Source organism: Oncorhynchus gorbuscha, linkage group LG10, assembly GCF_021184085.1.
Source record: "Oncorhynchus gorbuscha isolate QuinsamMale2020 ecotype Even-year linkage group LG10, OgorEven_v1.0, whole genome shotgun sequence".
Classification (NCBI taxonomy): Eukaryota; Metazoa; Chordata; class Actinopteri; order Salmoniformes; family Salmonidae; genus Oncorhynchus; species Oncorhynchus gorbuscha.
The window spans coordinates 25271010-25298630 of NC_060182.1; the positions used below are offsets into that span (position 1 = coordinate 25271010).

General features: G+C 42.6%; 3 protein-coding genes across 5 annotated transcripts; all 3 read right to left on the bottom strand.

Annotated features, from left to right (window-relative positions):
• Positions 1–519: 519 nt before the first annotated feature.
• LOC124045744 (aminomethyltransferase, mitochondrial-like) lies at positions 520–11419 on the bottom strand. Its single transcript, XM_046365320.1, has 9 exons — positions 11190–11419; positions 6578–6745; positions 6408–6488; positions 6189–6320; positions 5983–6061; positions 2874–3019; positions 2524–2704; positions 2071–2226; positions 520–1842 (listed from the first exon to the last, which is right to left on the bottom strand). Exons 1-9 carry the CDS (start codon positions 11304–11306, stop codon positions 1664–1666), a joined length of 1239 nt encoding a protein of 412 aa, XP_046221276.1. The 5' UTR covers positions 11307–11419; the 3' UTR covers positions 520–1663.
• Positions 11420–14178: 2759 nt separating this feature from the next.
• hyal3 (hyaluronidase 3) lies at positions 14179–25627 on the bottom strand. 3 transcript variants are annotated; one of them, XM_046365323.1, is made up of 5 exons: positions 25486–25627; positions 20542–21519; positions 16939–17028; positions 14947–15210; positions 14179–14910 (listed from the first exon to the last, which is right to left on the bottom strand). In XM_046365323.1, the coding sequence occupies exons 2-5, from the start codon at positions 21487–21489 to the stop codon at positions 14881–14883; spliced, it is 1332 nt and encodes a 443-aa protein (XP_046221279.1). In that variant the 5' UTR covers positions 21490–21519; positions 25486–25627; the 3' UTR covers positions 14179–14880. The 3 variants fall into 3 exon arrangements, with proteins under 3 accessions (XP_046221279.1, XP_046221277.1, XP_046221278.1); XM_046365321.1 differs by having other exon boundaries at positions 14179–15210; XM_046365322.1 differs by lacking the exon at positions 25486–25627 and adding an exon at positions 22038–22170 and having other exon boundaries at positions 14179–15210.
• On the bottom strand, positions 21889–27410 carry LOC124045747 (N-alpha-acetyltransferase 80). Its single transcript, XM_046365324.1, has 2 exons — positions 27256–27410; positions 21889–23155 (listed from the first exon to the last, which is right to left on the bottom strand). Coding segments are annotated over exons 1-2 (846 nt in total). The 5' UTR covers positions 27258–27410; the 3' UTR covers positions 21889–22311.
• Positions 27411–27621: the final 211 nt, after the last annotated feature.

Here is a 27621-nt window from a genome sequence, read left to right on the forward strand (position 1 = left end):
GTTTCTAGCTCCCCGACAGTACAGTAATATCTAACAATTCACACAACAATACACACAACCTAAAAGTAAAATAATTGAATTAAGGAATATATAAATATTAGGATGAGCAATGTCGGAGAGGCATAGACTAAATACAGTGGAATAGAATACAGTATATACATATGAGATGAATAAAGCAAAAATATGTCAACATTATTAAAGTGACGAGTGTTCCATTATAAAAGTGGCCAGTGATTTCAAGCCCTGCGGTTGCAGGTGGTGCAGTTGCCATACCAAACGATGATACAGCCTGACAGGATGCTCTCAATTGTGCATCTGTAAAAGTTTGTGAGGGTTTTTAGGTGCCAAGCCACATTTTTTTTTCAGCCTCCTGGGGTTGAAGAGGTGTTGTTGTGCCTTCTTCACCTTACTGTCTGTGTAGGTGGAACATTTCAGATTGCCAGTGATGTGTAAGCCAAGGATCTTCAAGCTTAATTATCCACACAGTACACAAATAAGATACATGATAAAATAACAAAATAATGGGAAAATCGAGTTTAATAATTTGCAAACAACAAAATCTTGAATGTTAGAAATACCATGTACAGGGCATTAATCAGCAGTAGATACAGTAGTCTATACATTTTGGCAATTGTCAAACAACATTAGTGACAGATGTTTAACTTACATCTAGTAGAGTCATGTGCAATGACAATTCTCCAAAGTTATGTCTTTCCCCAACAAAGAGAAAGGTATAATATATTATGAATTACCCTGAATTCTAATATTTAATTCTATGTGAATTATAACCTATATTACAAGGAAAATGAGGGTTTCAGATTCAAACTACATCATTACCTTGCTATACAAATTAAGGCATTCACATGAACAAAAGTGAATATCAAAAACATTGAGACAATATTTCAATAGTAGAGGGGAGATGCAAGACCATGAACACCTCTATAAGATACTTCACAGTAGTTACAAGCAAGGTATTGGAGTTTTGCCACACATTACTGCATATATTGTTTAGTTTTAGTTTGTTGGGAATGTGACAACTAGGATTGTGGTACAGGCCTAAAGACAAAGTATCACAAAAGCAATTTGGAATCATGAAGAGTTGTTTGTTCATGCTGACATTTAGTATTAAGTTAGCAATTAGTAAACATTAACACATCATTGTGCCACTTAGCCTGTAAAATGCTAGATTAGATTCATACTATTAGACAGGAGAAAATGTTTTGCTCAGCAGTCCTGAAAACGTGACTTTCTCCTGTGTCTCTTGGTTTACATAGCAAGTGTTGCTGCTTTTGCTGACTGGTCAGTGAGATCCCTGTCCTTCAAACCATATGGCTCATTCACACAACTCACTGTGGTCTAAAGACCATCAACAAGCTTCAGATAACAGGAGTGAAAAGCCTCATCCTCAAGAGTGTAGCTGTATTTGTGTAGTTGAGTGGACATTTGGGTGTAGGCAAGGCCACACACTCTCATAACCCTTTCTCTATCGCTAAAGAAAGCCTTACAGTCCTTCAGGTTTGAGTGTCACTGCTCAAGGTAAACACAAGGGGGCAGCATTTGTTCTGATAGACTGATCTCTTGTTGTCATTTGGAGGCAGTCTGTCCGATCAGGGTATTGTTCGCAGGCTGATCTCATAAGCCAGGTGTCCATTGAGGGACAGATCTAATGGCCAAAGTAGTAGTTTGTAGGCACAAAGGGCATCTTGGTGACCACTGCCTTCACTGCCTTCTTCCTCACTTCCACCTGAATGGGAGTTCCATTCTTGGCGTACGCCACATCCACATAACCCATGGCAATGTTCTGCTTCAGGCAGGGGGAGGGGCAACCACTGGTGACCTCACCTGAAAAAATAATAATAACTGATAAAAAGAAAGCTGCATCTAATCTCAACAGCAATCCACACACAGCTAAATTTTAGGCCTAAATTTGTAGGCCTAATAACAATGACAAACAATAACAGGAAATCATCAGGCCTGGTATCCTGATCCTAAGTAGGCATAATCAAACTCTTACGTATAATTATTCAGATCTTATATCTTGTAATAGCTAGTAGAGATCCTCTAACTGACCTATGACCTTTCCCTCTGGGCTGAGAATGGGGGTGTGCTGTCTGACAGGGGGTCCCGTGGACACCAAGCCCACACGCTTCCTCGTCGTCTTTGCCTTTATCTGGGGGACAATTATCTCAGCACCGTGGAAATCCTTCGCCTGACGCCGCCGCTTTCCTGCAAGTCCATCAACAACCTAATTAAGACAGACAGAGACAGACAGACAGACAGACAGACAGACAGACAGACAGACAGACAGACAGACAGACGGACAGACGGACAGACGGACGGACAGACGGACGGACGGACGGACAGACGGACAGACGGACAGACGGACAGACGGACAGACAGACGTACAGACAGACGTACAGACAGACGTACAGACAGACGTACAGACAGACGTACAGACAGACGTACAGACAGACGTACAGACAGACAGACTCCCTTATAGTGTCTATAATAATGAGGAGTCACCTATGGTCCACACCAGTGTTGCCTCCACAGGGGTGGTGGTCTCATCGATGTCGTTACCATAGAGACAGAGGCCTGCCTCCAGTCTCAGACTGTCTCGCGCCCCCAGTCCTGCCAGCTTGACCTCACTGTTGGCCAACAGGCGCTCCGTCAGGGCCACCACACCAGATTTAGGCACTGAGATCTGAACAGGAGGATGAGGAGGAAATTACTAACACAATCTTGCAACACAACGAAAGAAACACATTTTTTACAAATGCCAATTGCTTTCAGACAAAGGATTCTTAAAAGAAATGCACAGAAAAATATCCATCTCTACTGAAGTACAAAGAAAATTAGAGTGAGAGGCCCACCTCCACTCCGTCTTCTCCAGTGTAGCCACAGCGGGTCACCCTGCAGCCCTGGATCCCAAACACAGTGGCCAGAGTGCTGGTCATGAAGGTCAACTTGCTGAGGTCATCTGTCAATCCCGGCTGGAGCACCTTGGCCATGGAGGGACCTGAGGAGGACATTACAGGGTCATATTCTTTAGTACACATAGTAGCAAAATGATTTGCAAAGGAAAATCGAAAATATCTTATGGGACAAGTTCAGGTAGTTCCTCCCTGTTTCCGTTGGCCAAATCAACATTTATTTGTCACATGCGCCAAATAGTTACAAGCCCTTAACCAACAATGCTGTTGAAGAAATAGAGTTAAGAAAATATTTATTAAATAAACTAAAGGGGGAAAAAAACTCAAATCAAATAATCAAATAGTAACAAGAAAATTACATAACAATAAGGCTTTATACAGGGGTTACCGGTAACGAGTCAATGTGCGGAGGTATAGTTTAGTCAAGGTCATTTGTAAAGTGACTAGAGGTCGACCGATTAATCGGCATGGCCAATTAATTAGGGCCAATTTCAAGTTTTAATAACATATGGTAATGGGTATTTTCGGACGCCGATTGTGGCTGATTACATTGCATTCCACGAGGAAACTGGGTGGCAGGCTGACCAACTGTTAGGCAAGTGCAGCAAGGAGCCAAGTTAAGATGCTAGCTAGCATTAAACTGATCTTATAAAAAACAATCCATCTTCACATAATCACTAGTTAACTAGTGTGGTTGATGATATTACTAGGTTAACTAGCTTGTCCTGCGTTGCATAGAATCAATGCGGTACCTGTTAATTTACCATCGAATCACAGCCTACTTCGCCAAACGGGGGATGATTTAACAAAAGCGCATTTGCGAAAAAAGCACAATCGTTGCACCAATGCCTTTCTTAAAATCAATACACAGAAGTATACATTTTTAAACCAGCATATTTCGTTAAAGGAAATTCATGTTAGCAGGCAATATTAACTAAGGAAATTGTGTCACTTCTCTTGCGTTCATTGCATGCAGAGTCAGGGTATATGCAACAGTTTGGGCCACCTGGCTCGTTGCGAACTAATTTGCCAGAATTTTACATAATTATGACATAACATTGAAGGTTGTGCAATGTAACAGCAATATTTAGACTTAGGGTTGCCGCCCGTTGAATAAAATACAGAACGGTTCCATATTTCATTGAAAGGATAAACGTTAAATTTGTTTTCAAAATTATAGTTTACAGTCTTGACCATATTAATGACCAAATTTGATAGAGCAGTCTGACTGAGCAGTGGTAGGCAGCAGCAGGCTGGTATTTCTGTATGTTATATTATAATTAAGTCTATGATTTGATATTTGATAGAGCAGTCTGACTGAGCAGTGGTAGGCAGCAGCAGGCTGGTATTTCTGTGTGTTATATTATAATTAAGTCTATGATTTGATATTTGATAGAGCAGTCTGACCGAGCAGTGGTAGGCAGCAGCAGGCTGGTATTTCTGTGTGTTATATTATAATTAAGTCTATGATTTGATATTTGATAGAGCAGTCTGACTGAGCAGTGGTAGGCAGTATTTCTGTGTGTTATATTATAATTAAGTCTATGATTTGATATTTGATAGAGCAGTCTGACTGAGCAGTGGTAGGCAGTATTTCTGTGTGTTATATTATAATTAAGTCTATGATTTGATATTTGATAGAGCAGTCTGACTGAGCAGTGGTAGGCAGTATTTCTGTGTGTTATATTATAATTAAGTCTATGATTTGATATTTGATAGAGCAGTCTGACTGAGCAGTGGTAGGCAGTATTTCTGTGTGTTATATTATAATTAAGTCTATGATTTGATATTTGATAGAGCAGTCTGACTGAGCAGTGGTAGGCAGTATTTCTGTGTGTTATATTATAATTAAGTCTATGATTTGATATTTGATAGAGCAGTCTGACTTAGCGGTGGTAGGCAGCAGCAGGCTGGTATTTCTGTGTGTTATATTATAATGAAGTCTATGATTTGATATTTGATAGAGCAGTCTGACTGAGCAGTGGTAGGCAGCAGCAGGCTGGTATTTCTGTGTGTTATATTATAATTAAGTCTATGATTTGATAGAGCAGTCTGACTGAACAGTGGTAGGCAGCAGCAGGCTGGTATTTCTGTGTGTTATATTATGATGAAGTCTATGATTTGATAGAGCAGTCTAACTGAGCAGTGGTAGGCAGCAGCAGGCCCGTAAGCGTTCATTCAAACTTTACTGCATTTGCCAGCAGCTCTTAGCAATGCTTGAGTCACAGCGCTGTTTATGACTTCAAGCCTATCAACTCCTGAGATTAGGCTGACAATACTAAAGTGCCTATTAGAACATCCAATAGTCAAAGGTATATGAAATACAAATGGTATAGAGAGAAATAGTCAATGTGTAATAATTCTTATAATAACTACAACCTAAAACTTCTTAACTGGGAATATTGAAGAACTGGGAATATTGAACCACCAGCTTTCATATGTTCTGAGCAAGGAACTTAAACGTTAGCTTTTTTACATGGCACATATTGCACTTTTACTTTCTTCTCCAACATTGTGTTCTTGCATTATTTAAACCAAATTGAGCATGTTTTTATTTGAGACTAAATTGATTTTATTTATGTATTATATTAAGTTAAAATAAAAGTGTTCATTGTTCATTCAGTATTGTTGTAATAGTCATTACAAATATATATATAAAAATCAGCCGATTAATCGGTATCGGCTTTTTTTGGTCCTCCAATAATCGTGTCGGCGTTGAAAAATCATAATCGGTCGACCTCTAAAAGTGACCATGCATAGATAATAAACAGCGAGTAGCAGCAGTGAAAAAACTAAAAGGCGGGGGTACTTTCATCAAGGCAAACGGTGGCTACTTATATATAAAATATAAAATATATTTTCATTCGTTTAACACTTTTTCGGTTACTACATGATTCCATGAGTTATTTCATAGTTTTTATGTCTTCACTATTATTCTACAATGTAGGAAATAGTAACAATAAAGAAACCCTTGACTGAGTAGGTGTGTCCAAGCTTTTGACTGGTACTGTAGGTCGAGTAGAACTGACGTCGCCATAAGAGAACTTACCTTGAACGGCAATCAAACATTCCTCCAGAAACTCCAGCTCCACATCGTGACCTTCTGCTTTGAACTTGGCCAGTCTAGCCTACATGAACACAGAAAGGATCAGATATATGAAACACAAACAGACATGACACTTCATCAAAGCGTTACAATCCATCCAAAACTTTGAGTGATGGTCGTCAAACACATGAGCTCTGTGGACTACTGACCTTCATGTTGGCGGAGTCCTTGTCTGCACAGCCAGCATTGGACACCACGTAGAGGTAGCCTTGGTCTGTCTTGGTGACGATAAGATCATCATTTATTCCTCCCTTGTCATTGGTGAAGAGGGTGAGCGTGCCCTGGAGATAAGTGTGAGAAGAGTGTGTCGGTGTGTGGGAGAAATAAGTGTATGTGCGTGTCTTCTTGCTTGCAGGCATTTGTCTCACCTGGTTGTCCTTCAGCTCTGCTATGTCTCCAACGATCATAGACTCTATAAACTTGACTCGGTCTCTTCCGTGGACTTTGCTCTGTTTGAGACACACAATGGATGGTATAGCCCATAGAATGAGCACACAATATCGACCCATGCAAATTTGCTAAATGAAATGCCTCTCACCTGTAGCATGTGGCTGACGTCAAAGATGGAGCAGTGCTGGCGGGTGTGAATGTGGGAGTGGATGTGGCTGTCTCTGTACTGGACAGGCATGCTCCAGCCAGCAAACTCCACCATCTTACCCCCCTGGTCCCGATGGAAGTCAAACAGAGCGGTCTTCCTAATACAGGCCTGGCTCAGGAGGAAAACACTCGGTCATTATTGTTGTAACATATTCTGCTGTACCGCCATTACTGTAATGGTATCAGTAATGTAAAACTCATAGCCTGGTCGCCAGTCTGTTTCTGCCCTCCTGCCGACTTCTTATGGTATTGTCATGCCAATGACAATGGAGTAGAGAAAAGCACAAACAGAGTCATGGAAGTTCATGTAATTCGTGTAACTGATTCATACAACAACCGCAGTGTACAGTATAAGTCTGGTGCGCAATATTAATAAAATTCACCCAAGTTATTATGCAGACTTCTTCTACTATAACCATTGTCACTTTTAACCCAGCCACTGCTTGCTCTTATCAGTCAGCCATGCACTTTGGGGGCCGATGTCGGCCTGCTTACGGGTCCAGTATTTTGTGAAACAAGTCCAAAGTCATCTCTCTCTCTCTCTGTGTAGTCTAAACGAACACTGCTAACTAATCTCTACTGCTTAATGGGTACGATGTGTTCAGGGTGCCTCCCTGTTCTTATTCATCTCCTGTAAGAGTGAACAATAGGCACACATACAGTGACTTCGGAAAGTATTCAGACCCCTTGACTTATTCCACATTTTGTTACGTTACGGCTAGGGTTGCACATTTTGGGGAATATTTGGAGGTGGAAACTTTCTTTGGGAATTAAGGTAAATATATGCAAATTATATTAATACCATTTAAATGTATATGTTTTTGCATTGGATATATTTACCATATTATATAGAGACAGAAACATAAACCTTTTACCTTATCATAAGTAGACATAATTGCAAATGATAAAATCCTTCCAATATAATTTTTTTTAAACGATTTAGTTACGAATTGAACTTTAACTAAACGAGTTGACTCTTCACATAGGATGATTTCACTGAACAACAAAAGAAAGTGAATACTGAATGATCCATCGCATCTCCCAAAAACATTTTCAACATACATCTTTAAAATGATAATCAACGCTATAGTTTCTAGACTGTCTTCCTCTCCGGCTTCCATGTCTTCTCCCTGGACCTCCTCAATGTCCACCTCTTGAACATCAAACTCTGAGGCCTCATCTTCACTGTCACTTTCCAACCTTGTTGAGGAAGGCTCGTTGTCAGGCTCAAAAAGCATCACATTAGCCTAGATGGCCCCTAATTTTTCAACCCTTGTATTGGTCAGCCTGTTGCGTGCTTTGGTGTGTCTGTTCCCAAAAAAGGACCAATTGCGCTCTGAGATGGCTGATGTTGGTGGGATTTGATGGATGATGGTGGCAACAGGGGAAAGAGCCTCAGATCCACAGTCCCTTCCACCAGGTGACTGAACATCAGACAGGATTGCATTGTCTCCCTCAATCCGTGCAATGGATTTTCAGGCTGCTTATACCACTCTCTCTCTCAAAATACATCATCCAGGAGGATCCTCTTGATGGGGCTGTCCATATCGGCAGACTGTGATATGGCCATTTCTTGGGGAGACTCCTTCCCCTCCAGGAGATTGTCAAACATGACAACACCACCCCAACGGGTGTTGCTGGGCAGCTTAAATGTGGTGCTCTTATTCTTCTCACTTTGCATGGTGAGGTAGATTGCTGCTATAACTTGATGACCCTTCACATAACTAACCATTTTATTGGCTCTCTTGTAGAGTGTATCCATTGTTTTCAGTGCCATGATGTCCTTGAGGAGCAGATTCAATGGGTGTAGCCAATGGGTGTGATGTGAGGGTAGGACTCCTCCACATTAGACCAAGCAGCCTTCATGTTCGCAGCATTGTCTGTCACCGGTGCAAATACATTCTGTGGTCCAATGTCATTGATGACTGCCTTCAGCTCATGTGCAATGTAGAGACCGGTGTGTCTGTTGTCCCTTGTGTCTGTGCTCTTGTAGAATACTGGTTGAGGGGTGGAGATGATGTAGTTAATTATTCCTTGCCCACAAACATTCGACCACCTATCAGAGATGACAGAAATACAGTCTGCTTTCTCTATGATTTGCTTGACCTTCACTTGAACTCTGTTGAACTCTACATCCGGCAAATGAGTAGATAAAGCATGTCTGGTTGGAGCGGTGTATGCTGGGCGAATACACATTGCCTGTGAGTATGAGGTGAACCATTTGCATACACAGCTTGTGCAAGACATTCATCAGCATTTCACCGACTACGTTCCTCTGCTGAGTCAAAAAAACTTCTGATTCCAGGGGGACCATGAGCTGTTGCTGTCGATAAGGTGTCTGATTCATAATTTTCACCTCGAATAGATGTAGAGGGACTTTTGTCAGAGGTTGCTTGTTGTGAGTGCTGAAGGAACTTTATGCACTTGGCCAGATGATTCTGCATCTTTGTTGCATTATTCACATTTGATTTGGCACAGTATTCGCAAATGTACACAGCTTTTTCTTCTACATTAGCTGCAGTGAAATTTCTCCACACATCAGATAGTGCCCGTGGCATTTTCCTATAAAGATTAGAAAAAAAGAGAAAAAGAATAAAATTCCATGTACAGATAAATAGTTAAGCAGTTAGATTAAACAACTCCTTTGTAAGATCTATATTTTTAAATGAAGCATGTATGGCAACAGGTGAATTAACACTCCTCAGTTAGCAGGCTCAAGCAAGCTAAAACCAAACATGGTAGCAAAAACTAACCAGCAGAAATGGTTAAGTTATAAATGATTTAAACACACTTTGCTGTAGGCTACTATTTACTAGTTAACAAAAAATCATGTGTCATATAAAATATATTCACCCCACCCAGTACTGTATTCAAAACTTACCAGAAAGCATATAAAATGGATTAAAATGGATTAAAATTCAAATAAATCTCTGCAATCTGCACACAATGACAAACCAAAAACAGGATTAATACCTTATTTACATAAGTATTCAGCCCCATTGCTATGAGACTCGAAATTGAGCTCAAGTGCTTCATGATTTCATTGATCATCCTTGAAATGTTTCTACAACTTGATTCAAGTCCAACTATGGTAAATTATATTGATTGGACATGAGTTGGAAAGGGCACACACCTGTCTATATAAGGTCCCACAGTTGACAGTGCATGTCAGAACAAAATCCAAGCCATGAGGTGGAAGGAATTGTCCGTAGAGCGCCGAGACAGGATTGAGTCGAGGCACAGATCTGGGGAAGGTACTAAAAAAATGTCTGCAGCATTGAAGGTCAGCAAGAACACAGTGGCTGGCTCCATCATTCTTAAATGGAAGAAGTTTGGAACCACCAAGACTCTTCCTAGAGCTGGCCGCCCGGCCAAACTGAGCAATCAGGGGAGAAGGGCCTTGGTCGTGGAGGTGAACAGTGCAAAGTACAGAGAGATCCTTGATGAAAACCTGCTCCAGAGTGCTCAGGACCTCAGACTAGGGCGAAGGACAACAACCCTAAGCACACAGACAAGACAACGCAGGAGTGGCTGTGGGACAAGTCTCTGAATGTCCTTGAGTGGGCCAACCAGAGCCCAGACTTAAAACCGATCTAATATCTCTGGAGAGACTTGAAAATAACTGTGCAGCAACACTCCCCCCTCCAACCTGACAAGAGTTTGGGTGGATCTGCAGAGAAGAATGGGGAGAAACTCCCCAAATACAGGTGTGTCAACTTGTATTGGCACGACAATGATTTAATCCATTTTAGAACAAGGCTGTAACCTACCAAAATGTAGAAAATGTCATGGGATATGAATACTTCCTGAAGGCACTGTACATTCTTTCCTACGGTAAATGGCAGCGCGAGGCGTCAACAAGATCTTAATAAGATACTTTATCCCACTCAGAACTGATTAGCATCAACCCGAACTCTTTCAACTGGATAGTAACAGTCCAAGGTCCATTCCTGTAAAGAATCCTGACCTGCAGTGGGCCAAGACACTACACTACACTACATTCATCATTTGACAGTAAATCAGGAAGTCTTCAGCAGCCTAAACTATTAAATGAAATCTCACTAGAACTGATTAGAGTATGACTGGAAGAAAGTGTATATTCAATAAACTAGTTCTAGAGATGGGGATCTGAGGCAGACCTATCTATACCCTGACAAGCCACTATTATACTTTTAATAAAACCATAATCTGCAGCAGCCAGTCAAGCGAAGTGATCTGTGCGGGCTCGGGGGCATTCTGCGGGGACAGATGTAGATTTGATTTGCATGACCAAGCGTGCCACAAATAAGAGAGGGAAAAAACATGGAGCAAACGGGGCAAGCGCAATATGATCTCCGTTCTGTCATATTGCAATAGCTTATGCAACGAAATTATGTTTTTTTAAATCAAGGTTTGACGACTAAATACATCTAAAACATATGAAAAGATAAACAAATTACGTTCTGAAGGATGTGAAACAATTAATATTCGAAATTTCCCAGCACTAGGCCAAATGCATGGGTCGGTTTTAGTGAGAAAGCAGAAATTTGTCCTCGAGGTTGATGGAACAGTACCTCTGAACTTGAAGCATGCCTCCTCGCTATTCCGAGTCCAACGCCACGTAGACACTCCCTCGGAACTCGGAAACAGAATCCGAACCCGCGGCCGCCAGACAGAATCCGAGCCCACATCGTATATTCCTTGCAGACGAGATCCAAAAGTTAACGTAACATAAACACCTCGCCTCGCTGTCGTCAACAGTTTGGACTCCGCACTCAGAATTGTGCTTTCTCTGCAAAACAGCGACCCTAGCCAGAGCAATGTATTTTGGGAAATGTAGTTGATGAAATTAGACATTCTTCAAACATTTGGAGGAAAACTCAAAACACAGGCAGGCCTGTTTGTTGCACATGTTCTGTGTCAATACTAAATGTTGCTGTCATATGAACAAATAAATATATTCTCAACTATTTGTTTCTACACATTTCTTTTTTTATTTTATTTTGGTCTTTCTTTAATTCTTTCTTTTTTCTTTCTTTCTATACATACATATTATGCATAGCCTATTGCAAGTATATTATGCACAGCCTATTGCAAGTGTTTATGATGTAATAACACAAGCAAAATGTTCACACCAATGCTCTGTAACATGTCTTATTGTCATTACCTATATTTGAAAATGTCCATAGGCCTACTGTCAGAGGACACTTTCAAAACACAACAATCTCTGTCATGGCACAGATAGTACACTGACATCTCGCTATGTGACAGTCTGACTGAGGGGAAATTCACAATGCTCAGCACCATAACATAACGTATCCTATACTCAAGAAGAAATGTCATTACCACTGACCCAGAAAATCCAAGGAATTTCTGGATCTGGGATGACAGTGGCTACATCTCAGAAAACCAATAACAATGTATTACACTGTACAGTTAACCAGTAACTGTTATCTTTACACTGTCATTATATCTTTTGTTGTAAATTAATAAAATATGAACACACTAAAAAGCAGTCTTTTTTATATTCATGGACTTTCACATTGCTCTGGGTCCTGTTGCTTACTATACCTCCTCTTCCCCTGTTGGATAATTGAATGATCCTGTGGCCCAGTAGCAGCTATTAATACCACCCTCGTCCCAGCTTCTATTTTAGGGTAGGGGCTGTTGGGGTAGGGGCAAGCAGCAGTGAGCAAGGCAGGGATTGGGGGCACAGAGACACAGACACAGAACACTGGGTCTGGACTCACTTCCATGCGATAAGGCAATTATTCAACCTGGACTATATTCAGAAGGCTAATTAATACAGTTGTGGATGTATATTTTGTTTGATCCTATGACACTGGATAACATTTTCCATCATTTGTTGTTGACACGTATTGGGACCGTATTGACAGCAACTTTCCTTTCTTGAGGAGACGCACACGGAGACGTACTGTACGTGAATTCTCCTCAGATACACATACTATACATGTATCTTTCTCCCCTGTTTCATATTAACAGAAGGTAAGAGCAGAGAGAGGGGAGAATTCAAGGTGGCTGATTTGGTGGAATGGCACTATCTGGACACTTGATTGATTGTGAGGAGAAAATTCATGGGAATTGTGTCCCTAAAGTTTTTGGGTGAAGCCCGGATACCTGAATAGAAAATGGGGTGGGAGTGTCTGGTTTGATGAATCATGCATGTCTTTTTGTGTGTTAGAGAGTAGGACTATATCATGTCTCCCTTCTATCATTGAAATAATAGTGCTTGCCTGTCAATGCCACCATAACAATATGCCAATATACAACTTAGTGTGCTTAAAGCATTCTTGAACATTATATCAACTAGGCTGCATGACTGAAACGGCTTCTCATTTTGGCTAGACTTGTGGAAACATTCCCAGTCAGACAAAGGGCCTGTTCTCAATCACCTTTCCCCTGGCCCTGGCCCTGAGTCCAAATTACAACTTCCTGATAACAGTTTTATTTTGATTATCAGTAATAATATTTAGAAACCTGGTGTCCTCTTCTCTCTCCCTCCTTCCCTCCAGGGATTATGGCGAAACAACCTCCATCCCCTACCACTCCAGTATTTTTTACCCGGATCAGTGATCGGGATCTGACTGAGATCGAGCTACATTCCGTGGAGTCCATCAACGACCTGCACCGCACCCACCCAGAGCACAACCACAAAGGTACCAGATGTTTCCAGGCTGTATTGTGTATAGTGATTGCATCCAAAACCACCATTGAAATGTGACTCTCATTACTCTCCAGTCACTAGAATCTCCACTGTCTCTATGGTCTCTATAGGCAGCAGACGACCTCCCCTTCCTCCTGCTCCCTCCACCAATGGGAACCTCCATCTCCGGGACAGACCAGTTGTCTATCAGACCGAGCATCCAATGAGAAGCCGATGGCAGAGCACGCTCCGAGACCTGTTGATGCCCACCTCGTTTCGATACACCATGGGGTGTGCAGTGACATCACTGACGCTGTTGACACTACTTCTTATCTTCTATTTCTTAGGTAACGATATTCACTTACTCTTTCTCAATCTTGATCTGAAATCCAACCAGGCCTCAACATTTTGCCCATCCCTTTCTGTGACTGTGTTTCTGCGTTACCGCTCCAGTGCAGCAGGGCAGCACTCTCCGGTCCCTAACGGAAGCAGTGAGGGAGAGACAGGCTGTGGCCCTAGAGGTCTCCCAGCTCATCCAGGAGCTGCAGGCGCTGCGCCACAACCTCACAGCCATCACGGGAGGATCCTGAGGAGCAGAGGTCACGGAGAGGAACACCCTTCACCCCTGGACCCTGAAAGCCCCGTCCTAGTGGCCCCTGAACACTAATGTAACACCAACTGTTAACTACCTGCCCCAACATCTCCACTCAAGTAAAATCCCTGCCCTGCACATGGTATTGGAACTTGGGCCCATCCAGAAACAACCCCTACTGCCATATGCACAACAGAGCCCGGGAGTTGGGACCCACAGAGAATGTTTCCATATACTGTACTGTATATTTATGAGTTGTTTGATTTGCAAGACAAATAGGGGAAAGAAAGAAACTCATTCAGTAAGATTGCAGGGTACTGAACACTTTATAGCATCTTTAGTGACATCACAGCTTAAAGGACCACACTCTTCAACTGACAATTAATGTATTTGAACAACTGCATGAGGACAGAAATGATTCAGGTTCGAGATGTCCATGTGATCTGTGACTTAAACATACTGTACATACAGGTTACAGCTGTAACTTTTAGAAGCGGTCCGCTTTTACATGTACGCATGAGACAGACAATGTAAGATGAAATGTCACACCCATTTTGTTACTGACAAAACACAGTGCAAATTTGTTCTGACTATCACAACGTAAACATGTCACAAGTGGAACTGAATTGTATAGAATGAATACGCTGAGAAAGTGCCTTAGCAACTGCCACAGTTTTCACTTCGATACACTTGGTGGAATTGCAATGATGCTACTGTATGCTGCGCATCAACCAAATAAACAAAAGAGGTGATATTATATATTGGTTCATAGAGACTATATATTTTCCTGACACTAAGTGTTAGTGATTGAAGCTATCCTTTCCTGACACTAAGTGTTAGTGATTGAAGCTATCCTTTCCTGACACTAAGTGTTAGTGATTGAAGCTATCCTTTCCTGACACTAAGTGTTAGTGATTGAAGCTATCCTTTCCTGACACTAAGTGTTAGTGATTGAAGCTATCCTTTCCTGACACTAAGTGTTAGTGATTGAAGCTATCCTTTCCTGACACTAAGTGTTGGTGATTGAAGCTATCCTTTCCTGACACTAAGTGTTAGTGATTGAAGCTATCCTTTCCTGACACTTCTCCCCCGCCCAGCCCTGGTAGCACTGGCACAGGAAGTTAGTGCGGAGGTGGCTGAGATCATGAGAGGGGTCAGGGAGGAAGTTGGAGAAGGAGTCAGAGAGTGGGATCATGTGGTCAGAGTAGGGGTCCCTTCTGGCACAGCGACCGTTGCCATGGCATCGCTCCTCGCTGCAACGCTGCACCCCTCTCTTCAGGGTGCTGATGTACACTCCCAGTTCAGAATGAATGTAGTCCCTCAGTATCTCACACTGACGCTGCCGAGAGAGGAAGGGAAAGAGATATTCATATACAAATACAGAACAAAAACAAACAATCTAACAGAAACTGAACTGCATACACACTCAAGGTTGTAGAGGTACAGTGCATTCGGAAAGTATTCAGGCCCTTTGACTTTTTCCACCTTTTGTTACATTAAAGGCTTATTCTAAAATGTAATTAAATAAATATCCTCAGCAATCTACACACAATACCCCATTAATGACAAGTGAAAACAGGTTCTAGACATTTTTGAAAATGTATAAAAAATGAAAAACAGAAATACCTTCTTCACATAAGTATTCAGACCCTTTGCAACGAGACTCGAAATTTAGCTCAGGTGCATCCTGTTTCCATTGATCATCCTTGAGATGTTTCTACAACTTGAATGGAGTCCACCTGTGGTAAATTCAATTGATTGAACATGATTTGGAAAGGCACACACCTGTCTATATAAGGTCCCACAGTTGACAGTGCATTTCAACCTTATAAGCCATGAGGTCGAAGGAATTGTCCGTAGAGCCCTAAGACAGGATCGTGTCGAGGCACAGATCTAGGGAAGGGTGCCAAAAAATGTCTGCAACATTGAAGGTCTTCAAGAACACATCATCACAAGGCCTTCATCATTCTTAAATGGAAGAAGTTTGGAACCACCAAGACTCTTCCTAGAGCTGGCCGCCCGGCCAAACTGAGCAACCAGGGGAGAAGGGCTTGGTCAGGGAAGTGACCAAGAACCTGATGGTCAATCTGACAGAGCTCTATAGTTTCTCTGTGGAGATGGGAGAACCTTCCAGAAGGACAACCATCACTGCAGCACATCAGGCCTTTGTGGTAGAGTGGCCAGACGGAAGCCACTCCTCAGTAAAAGGCACATGACAAAAGGTGCCTTTGACAAAAGGCACCTAAAGGACTCTTAGACCATGAGAAACAAGATTGTCTGGACTGATGAAATCAAGACTGAACTCTCTGGCCTGAATGCCAAGCATCACATCTGGAGTAAACCTGGCACTATCCCTACAGTGAAGCATGGTGGTGGCAGCATCATGCCGTGGGGATGTTTTTCAGCGGCAGGGTCTGGGAGACTAGTCAGGATCTAGGCAAAGTTAAATGGAGCAAAGTACAGACAGATCCTTGATGAAAACCTGCTCCAGAGCACTCAGGACCTCAGACTGGGGAGAAGGTTCCTCTTCCAACAGGACAACGAACCCTATGCCCACAGACAAGACAATGCAGGAGTGGCTTCGGGACAAGTCTCGAGTGGCTTCGGGACAAGTCTCTAAATGTCCTTGAGTGGCCCAGCCAGAGCCCGGACTTGTACCCGATCGAACATCTCTGGAAAGACTTGAAAATAGCTGTGCAATGCTCCCCATCCAACCTGAAAGAGCTTTAGAGGATCTGCAGAGAAGAATATCAGAAACTCCCCAAATACAGGTGTACCAAGCTAGTAGCATCATACCCAAGAAGACTCAATGCTGTAATTGCTGCCGGAGGTGCTTCAACAAAGTACTGAGCAAGGGTCTGAATACTTATGTAAATGTGATTTTTCAGTAATGAGGTATTTTGTGTAGATTGATGAGAGGGGGGGGGACACTTTAATCCATTTTAGAATAAGGCTTTAACATAACAAAATGTGGAGAAAGTCAAGTGGTTTGAATAATTTCCGAAGGCACTGTATGTATATTATAGTGGATGTATATGCACAAACTGTGAGGTTTCCAGGATCTGACCTTTGACTTAGCGAACGCCTGCTCCCCCCACAGCACCACTCCTGCCATCCCCAACGCTGCACTCTCTCCCAGTGTGTGCTCCAGATCCGTCTGAAAACACACACAAAAATACATACACTTGAGGTGAGATGATTGAGTCTAATGGTTAAAGACCTGGAGAATAAACCCTGCTCCTCACAGCTGCCCATGTCCATTAACGTTGATGATGTGGTTGTTACTGACAAGGAGCACATGGCTGAGCTCTTTAATCACCTCTTCATTAAGTCAGGATTCCTATTTGACTCAGCCATGCCGCCTTGCCCATCCAATTCCTGCTCTCCCGCCCCTTCTAATATGACTATCCCCGATGCTCCTCCCTCTTTTTCCCCTGCCCCGCTACAAAGTTTCTCCCTGCAGGCGATCACTGAGTCCGTGCTGCTGAAGGAGCTCCTTAAACTTGACCCCAACAAATACAGTGCCTTGCGAAAGTATTCGGCCCCCTTGAACTTTGCGACCTTTTGCCACATTTCAGGCTTCAAACATAAAGATATAAAACTGTATTTTTTTGTGAAGAATCAACAACAAGTGGGACACAATCATGAAGTGGAACGACATTTATTGGATATTTCAAACCTTTTTAACAAATCAAAAACTGAAAAATTGGGCGTGCAAAATTATTCAGCCCCTTTACTTTCAGTGCAGCAAACTCTCTCCAGAAGTTCAGTGAGGATCTCTGAATGATCCATTGTTGAACTAAATGACTAATGATGATAAATACAATCCACCTGTGTGTAATCAAGTCTCCGTATAAATGCACCTGCACTGTGATAGTCTCAGAGTTCCGTTAAAAGCGCAGAGAGCATAATGAAGAACAAGGAACACACCGGGCAGGTCCGAGATACTGTTGTGAAGAAGTTTAAAGCCGGATTTGGATACAAAAAGATTTCCCAAGCTTTAAACATCCCAAGGAGCACTGTGCAAGCGATAATATTGAAATGGAAGGAGTATCAGACCACTGCAAATCTACCAAGACCTGGCCGTCCCTCTAAACTTTCAGCTCATACAAGGAGAAGACAGATCAGAGATGCAGCCAAGAGGCCCATGATCGCTCTGGATGAACTGCAGAGATCTACAGCTGAGGTGGGAGACTCTGTCCATAGGACAACAATCAGTCGTATATTGCACAAATCTGGCCTTTATGGAAGAGTGGCAAGAAGAAAGCCATTTCTTAAAGATATCCATAAAAAGTGTTGTTTAAAGTTTGCCACAAGCCACCTGGGAGACACACCAAACATGTGGAAGAAGGTGCTCTGGTCAGATGAAACCAAAATGGAACTTTTTGGCAACAATGCAAAATGTTATGTTTGGCGTAAAAGCAACACAGCTCATCACCCTGAACACACCATCCCCACTGTCAAACATGGTGGTGGCAGCATCATGGTTTGGGCCTGCTTTTCTTCAGCAGGGACAGGGAAGATGGTTAAAATTCATGGGAAGATGGATGGAGCCAAATACAGGACCATTCTGGAAGAAATCCTGATGGAGTCTGCAAAAGACCTGAGACTGGGACGGAGATTTGTCTTCCAACAAGACAATTATCCAAAACATAAAGCAAAATCTACAATGGAATGGTTCAAAAATAAACATATCCAGGTGTTAGAATGGCCAAGTCAAAGTCCAGACCTGAATCCAATCGAGAATCTGTAGAAAGAACTGAAAACTGCTGTTCACAAATGCTCTCCATCCAACCTCACTGAGCTCGAGCTGTTTTGCAAGGAGGAATGTGAAAAATTGTCAGTCTCTCGATGTGCAAAACTGATAGAGACATACCCCAAGCGACTTACAGCTGTAATCGCAGCAAAAGGTGGCGCTACAAAGTATTAACTTAAGGAGGCTGAATAATTTTGCACGCCCAATTTTTCAGTTTTTGATTTGTTAAAAAAAGTTTGAAATATCCAATAAATGTCGTTCCACTTCATGATTGTGTCCCACTTGTTGTTGATTCTTCACAAAAAAATACAGTTTTATATCTTTATGTTTGAAGCCTGAAATGTGGCAAAAGGTCGCAAAGTTCAAGGGGGCCAAATACTTTCGCAAGGCACTGTACATCTGGTTCAGATGGTTTAGACACTTTCTTCTTTAAGGTTGCTGACCCTTTCATCGCCAAGCCTATCTCTGACCTTTTTAACTCTCCTCTCTGGGGAGGTTCCCATGGCTTAGAAGGCAGCCATGGTGCGTCCTTAATTTAAAGGGGAGATCAAACTGATCCTAACTGTTATAGGCCAATTTCTATTTTCCCCTGTTTATCTAAAGTGTTGGAAAAAACTTGTCAATAATCAACTGAGTGGCTTTCTTGATGTCTATAGTATTCTCTCGGGTATGCAATCTGGTTTCCGCTCAGGTTATGGATGTGTCACTGCAACCTTAAAGGTCCTAAATGATGTCACCATTGCCCTTGACTCTAAGCAATATTGTGATGCTGTTTTTATTGACTTGGCCAAAGCTTTTGATACGGTAGACCATTCCATTCTTGTGGACCGGCTAAGGAGTATTGGTGTCTCTGAAGGGTATTTGGCCTGATTTGCTAACTACCTCTCTCAAAGAGTGCAGTGTATAAAGTCAGAACATCTGCTATCTCAGCAACTGCCTGTCACCAAGGGAGTACAGCAAGGCCTGATCCTCTTCCAATTTATATCAACATCATAGCTCAGGCAGTTGGAAGATCTCTCACCCATTTATATGCAGATGATACAGTCTTATATTCAGCTGGTCCCTAACCGGACTTTGTGTTAAATGCTCTACAACAAAGCTTTCTTAGTGTCCAACAAGCTTTCTCTGTCCTTAACCTTGACTGGAACAAGCTGCAACAAACACTGAAACTGGACAGTTTTATATCAATCTCTTCATTCAAAGAATCATGGACACTCTTACTGACAGTTGTGGCTGCTTCGCGTTATGTATTGTTGTCTCTACCTCCTTGCCCTTGGTGCTGTTTTGTGCTGTTGTCTGTGCCCAATAATGTTAGTACCATGTTTTGTGCTGCTACCATGTTGGGTTGCTACCATGTTGTTGTCATGTTGTGTTGCTACATGTTGTGTTGTCATGTGTTGTTTCCATGCTATGTTGTTGTCTTAGCTCTCTTTATGTGGTGTTGTGGTGTCTCTCTTGTCATGATGTGTGTTTTGTCCTATATTTTTATGTTATTATTTATTTTAATCCCAGACCCCGTCCCCGCAGGTCTTTTGCCTTCTGGTAGGCCGTCATTGTAAATAGGAATTTGTTCTTAACTGACTTGCTGAGTTAAATAAAGGTCAAATAAATCAATCCAAATAATGCAGGAATAGAATATCTTTCCATTGCTTCCTAGCATCTCCTGCCAGGTGTGCTCATATGTCCCTGTCTGCATGGCAAGGTCAATGAGAGACTAGTGTGATTACTTGTAAGCCACAAAGTGATATCAGCACAAATAATAGTAAATTCTGCCAAATATCATATCAAATAGTTTATAATATTCATAACATACGTGCATCACTGTTAGTGTATGTTTTGAAGGACTGATTATAACTCTGTAATAACACAGTCATGGGATAGGAAACATTTTCCAACTTTACTGTTATACTTTACCTTGTTGAGGAAGTGGAGGGTGTGGGCGAATGCCACTCTGGCATAGGGCAGTACAGGAGTTGCATGGGTGCTAGTGGGGTACTGATTCGCCACCCTCAGGGCCTCCAGAAGCCTATGTCTGACCAGGAGGGTAGCATCAGAGGACCCTGCCAGACGTTTGGGTAGGTAGATACTAGGGTAGAGGGCAGTGGACTGGCGCCACAGCCAAGCTAGCTGGTCATTCTTCTGCCTGGTCTTGGAGTGGCATTGACCCGTGTAGCTGTGGCCTTTCTGCTTCCTGTGGTAGTTGAAGCATTCAGGGAAGCTGTAGAAGCCCCAGAGTCCCCTCGGTCGCAAACACACTCCTAACTGCAGCGTCTCAGACATGAACTCCCTGGCACCCCTCTCAAACTCCTTACGGGCCAGGGAGTTCACTTCCTGTTTGGTTAGCTCTGGATGCTCCCCTCTCACTAGTTTTTTAGACAGCCGGCGGTACTCCAGCTTAATGCCAAAGTCTCTCACCCACAAGGGGCGCCACTCCTCCCAGTCGATGACGGCCAGGCCGCTGAACCCTGTCCTGAGCAGGGCTGAGATCTGGGTCTGGGCCAGGGCCAGGTGGGCCTCCAGGTCTCCCCTCTGGGGAACACCTCCATTAACCTGCAGACCCTCCTGGGTGATGTAAGGGTAGAGCCCTAGCTGATTGTGGTAGAAGATGCTCATGTTCTGGCCCTGGAAGCGCTGGTGGTGGTTCTCCACGATGTCGAAGGCCCCCAGGTCCAGGTGGATGCCATAGTGTTCCTGGCAGCTCGCTGTGGGCATGTTCCAGACCATGGTAAAGGGCTTGCCCTGGACCACTGGCCCTGCAGCAGCCACAGACCTTCCAGACTCATCACCCACTACCCCCCACTGGTGAGTGACAGGGATGGTGGAGAGGAGGAGGATGGTGAGAGGGAAGCTATGTAGCAGCATGGCTGTTCACTGGTTAATGTGTTGTCGTGCCTAAAGAGAACACACAGACAGACACAGATCTGTTCAAACTAAATTCATTCTGGCTGATGTTAATATTTCAAGAGGATCTTAAGGACTTACAAATTCTTAACATATTGTACAAATTGGAATATTTTTCTGCAGGATGTAGCATATCACAGGAAATGGATGACATGTACTCTACTGTGCACAATTTTCAGGGAACCCTTTTAGCTCGCGAGCACTACTTTCCAAACTACTGGCTGAAATTATACACAACCTCGGTTGCATCCCTTTCAAGACAAGACCATTGGAGATTGTCTGCACAGATGCTTGGATGAAAAGGTATTTCAACATGTGCCATCTTAAACGGTGACCCATAGAAAACACATAACAACACACTTTAGTACGCTGTCTTTTATTTCAACATCGAACTGATTGAAACATTAGGTCCAAAATATAGACCCAGTGATAAATATTCAGTTTGATCAGGTCAATTTAACCATTCATTAAATAAATGTTTTATTTTAGGACAAGAAAAAACAACTTACTTAAGGCACATGAGATCAAACATTTGGTATTCTCTGTTCAAGTGCTATCTCAGTCGACAGCACTAAGTATCTCTGTCAAGAACTCAAGGAGAGCCAGCCAGACCCCAAAAATATCCTTCCTTCTCAGTCTGTCAACCTCTTGTCAGAACCCTACAGGCTGTGGTACTAAATAGGCCAAAGGCAGCATCCTTTTCCACAATGTCCTGAGCATGTGTGTGTGTGTGAGGCTGAGTGACATGGGTGACATGGTCTGTGGTCAGCCAGGCCCTCACACTCAGATGTCCTTGTGCATCCAGAAGATAGGAACTCCTTTAGCATCTCTGTAGGGCGTCTCATCAAGAGTCTGAAACACCAGTCGGGCCGGACACTGAGGAGGAGGAGGAGGAGGAGGAGGAGGAATAGAGGGAGGAGGTGGAAGACCAGAGGGAGGAAAGGGAGGTGGATGACAAGATAGAGCAGAGGGAGGGAGGAGAAGAGGTGGAGGAGTAGGAAGACTAGAAGGATGAGTGGGTGGTGGAGGAGGAGGCAGAGGTGATGGAGCAGGCCCTATAAAGGAAGGAGGGATCTGGGGTGGTGGTGGTGGTGGTGGGCCTCCCTGTACCTCACCCTGGGTGTCGTCTGTCCCTGGGAGCTTGGAGAACCTCTCCAGCACCTCCATGGGCATGAAGGAGGCCATGACACCAGCATTCTGTACCGGCATGGACAGAACATAGCCCAGGTGGGCATAGAAGTGCTGCTTGTCGTGGGTGGTCAGACACAGCCTCCGGAACCCTCGGGCCTTAGCGTAGCACTCCGTCTCCTGCATCAGTGTACGACCGTAGCCCTTCCCCCTCTGGGCCTTGGACACCACCACCGACTCCACAAAGAGGCTCCCAGGGCGGGACACCACGCGGGACAGCCGGACATGCCCCAGGAGGGTCTCCCCATCCCCACCGTCCCTGTTCCCAGAGCCCTGCAGCAGCACCAGGGCTACGGGGAACTCCTGGCAGGATTTCTGGAGGGCGTGGACCCGGGCACCATGGCTCCGCTGCCACTCGCTGTTCACCAAGTCGGCACAAGGCTCCAGCAGGTCCGGACGCTGATGCAGGGGGATTGCCCACACCCCCCCACTGTCATACCTGTGACCCCCCCCAGACAACACGGGACAGCCAGGGTCAGAACACACAGAGGGAGGGGATTCCATCTTCATGCACATGCCCCTGGTCACATCATCAGAACTACTAAATTCCCCAGTGTGTCACAAAGTATAGTTATGACACAGCAGTTATTAGATAGACACCAAATTTGACAACAAACAGTAGATAGGCATCATAGACAAAGATTATAGAAGCAACCTCAGTGTAATTCAGGCAGTCTTGCAATGATCTTGGTTTTTACTGACAATCCATGGGCTCATCGGTGGTTGAAATAAGACCCACACCAGCCAGGATAAAAGTAGAGACTTTTAATCTCGCTCTCTTCCTCCCCTCCCTCCCCTGTGACCTTCTCTGCTGGCCCCTTGTCCGGGACACCGAGGGTGAAATGATACCTCGTTTCACTGCACCTACTGTACAGCTAAAGTAGGATGCATGCCCAAGTGCATTGATGAGACTCAGTTAACATGCAGCCCCTGGACAGGAGAGAAGCTGTTAACATTTCAACAGTGCATTTTTTTCAAAAGGTACTACAGTACATCAAGTATCATCATTTCCATTTCTCAGATGCTATACAAAGCAGGCCTCCAGTTTAGTAGAGTGTTCCAGATAGGCCTGGCCACACGCTGTGTGACAGAGTGTGGCCAGAGCTGACAGGCTTAAGATGATCAAGAGAAGTGCTGAGTGTCTATAACACCAGTTTCCACACTATCTCTCTCAGGCATGAATGGGGAAGTTATTACTCCACAGCGTTTCTTGATAATATCAGCTTCGAGGAAGAGACACACTGAACCCACTCATTCTTGCGATACATGTAATGTACATCCATGTTCTCCACAGAAAATGTACCGTTTAAAAAACAAGGTTGTGCATCATTACTATCCTTATTTACCACTGAGGAAAACATGTTTCTTCTCCTCCCCCTGGTGATTGGAGGAAATAAGCTGAGTGGACTAGTTGAGAATATCTGACACAACAAGACCTGAGGTTGCCAGCTTGTCAACTTTTGACAAAAAAACGTGTGTCGTGTTGTATGGTCAAAACCAATGCAGATACACAAATAAAAGTCAGAAAAATTGGTTTCATTGTTATATATTCAGTCAGTTTGTAATACTTATTTTGGAACAATACATCAACTTAAATAGATACAATAATTGTCATTATAGAAAGCTCATAATGTAGCCTACTTATGAGCCTATGTGTTTATTATTTTTTCCCACAAATATTTGTCTTAATATTAACAACATTTGAAATATATATTTTCACAGACCAAAGTATCAGCTATCATCACACCATGTAAAGGAACAACCTCCTAATTCTTCCATTTCTTCATCAAATGCAACTAACTGGATGTATGTCAGACACCTTAAAATAAACATATTTGCACCAAAATGTATATCCTATCTTAATCTATCAGGGAGATAGAGTTGACAGTTTATGGTTGAGACCATGGTGATTTCAATATTGTTTGTTTAAATCTATCAAAAGTAGAGAACATCCCAGACCATGAGCAGTCTTGTTGCACTAGATGTAATGAAGACAAGAAGAAGGGATCCCTATGGAGTAGTTATCCCTGCTCATTCCTCATTCATTTAGGATTTCACACACATTTGACGGAGTTGACCAAATCTCTGGACACGTTTTTTTAGCAACTACAGTTTTGAGAGAAATATTCAAAGAGGGCTATTGCAAGACACTGCATAATAACATTTTTCAGTTGATATTAATCATTGCCTGTTTTTGTAACATTTTCAACCTTTTTTGGTGGCATTTCCGAGCATAGAGCCGACATGGAAATGTTGCATTATTTAAGCTCAAATAATGCAACAAGATTTTTTTTTTTACTATAAAAGAAAGTTTCCCTGCTGGACAAGGTTTGTCCCGACTTTCAAGAATCCCTGATCTACATCTTAATATCATTGTCAGAATTTTCTACAAGAGTTTTATCATTTATGAGAGCAGCATCCTTTACAACTTTGCAAATGACTCTCAGACAAACTCATGAATTGATCTAAATCTATGACCTGGTATGTTATCAAAGCCTGGGGCTCCTCGCACAACACTGGGTAGCAGTGAACAAGAGCCACCATTCCTTAAATGCAGAAAATATTTGCTGAGCATTATTTTGTATAATAAAGACAACAGAGGCAAAGAGAAAACTCATGCTGCTGCACTGTAAAATGTTCTATTTGCTTACACATAGAAAAGCCTCCTAAAACCAGTAGAGAAACACATATGATAAGAGTACAATACTAGGCCTATACCAAGCAAAATACAAAAGAAAATAAATGCCCTTGCAATTGCAGGCATCTTACCTCGTTCTACTGCAGAGTGGACTAGTGACTGGCAGGCAGAGAGGAGAGAGAATGCCAATAGTCTAATGACATGACACTGAACATGCTAATAGACGTCACAAACCAGGAAATAACCTACATGACAGTTGTGACAGCAGCTCAACCACAAACTCATTATCTAATTTAGTGTTAAATAACACACTTCCGATGTGACAAACATGGCAAGGGCTGTTTTTTCCAGTAAATTAAATTGTAAGTGTGTTAATGTTAGCTGATACATACATCATTTAGTTACAAATTAGATGTACTGCATATGCAAGCATTGGTCGTAGGCAAAGCATTTTCCAAATAACATGTGGAATTTAGTGGGGAGATGTAATTATGATTTGTAGACTATATGGCATTTTACAATACAGCCACGGCTGCAGCTATCTAAAACGTACAGTATGTGGATACAAATTGATTAAGTATAGAGCCCCTACATTACTGAATAACAGCATTATGAAGGGGAGCTTGTCATTGATCTTCTGTATGACACATGAGTTGTAAAATAGTATTTTCTTAGGAACACTGTTCTTATCTCAAGATATTACTCACTGGTTCCTCTTATGTAAAGGATCTCACCACCACCAGAGCCTTATAAGACACTCGGGCTCCCAGGTGACACAGCGGTCTAAGGCACTGCATCTCAGTAAAGAGGCGTCACTACAGTCCCTGGTTCAAATGCAGGCTGTTTCACAACTGGCCGTGATTGGGAGTCCCATTGGACGGCTTTACAATTGGCCCAGCATCGCCCGGGTTTGGCCAGGGTAGGCCGACATTTTAAACAAGAATTTGTTCTTAACTGACTTGCCTAGTTAAATAAAGGTTCAAATAAATAATAATCATTTCAAAAACATGTTTATATAACCACCAGGTCAAGTGATTTTAAAGCCCATCTTTCTCAATTGGTTCAAATATTTTGTGTTTTTTAAACAGGCAATCTGCAATCGCAACATCCATTTTTGGACTTTAAATTAATGATATAAACCCATTGATTCCTGAAGAATATAACTAATGAATGCCTCATGAGCTTAGTTTAACTTTCAAACCCAAATATAAGCTTGTTTTTCTCCATTGTTTGTAAACAATGTATTTGTAAACAAACACTGTATAGCCTCAAAACATGGTTAAAACCATTTATAATAAAATGGATGGTCAGTCCTTGCATCCATAGCTGTCTATTCATTTGAAAGTCTTGACATTGCTCCACCCCCCATACCTTTACCAAAATAGTGGTGGGGTCACGACTTTGTTAATGTTTGAACTGCAAATTTCCCCTTTAAGCTGCAGGTATGGAATTATTGTCTTTACAACTAGGTGTTGGTTAAATAAAAAATACAACATAATAATGAGTGAAATCATAAGAAACACTGTCAAACATCTCAGCTACTGAAAAATGACAGGATAGGCTTTTCACTTCCACTGCCAAATAAGGGCAGGTCCAAAAATAAGTGACACCACATCAGAATGCGCCCTAACCATTTTGTCGTAAATGCATTGCGTTCACAGTACAGAATGCAACAAATAATCTCTGTGAACGACTTCATAGGCAACATAAATCGTGCTGGCTCGGGAAGTGCATTGAGTAATTCAAATGACGCCTCGACTTCGAGTACTTCCAGAAACCATTATTTAAATATCATATTCCAAATATCCAAGACCTAATAGCCTAAATTTGTATTTGGTTAAAGTGGAAAGCAATTGTGACAAATGTATGCTGTTAAAGCCTAAACCACAGCTAATACCTACATGTTCACGGTTTCACGCTTCTTCCACGGAAAGTTGGCTCGAATCTGAGACACGCGCTGTTCCTGGATCGGTTTTGGTTTCCTTAACCAAACTAATCAGGGTAATGGTTCAGTAGCCTTCACTGGTCTGCGATCGGGATTTACCGCACTTGGTCAGGAAATATACTTGGTTAATCTTTGGCTGTGATCACTGGATTCACGTGGACAAGAAACGTAATGCGTCCACCCAGCGTATGGGAGGTATCATAGCATCTTTTAGAAAACGATGGGGATAGATCAATGTTGGATATGGCAGTGGTATTGAAGACCAACTCGTGTCTCCTTATTTAACACGATTTACTTAAGGCACATCTCAATAGGTGGTCCA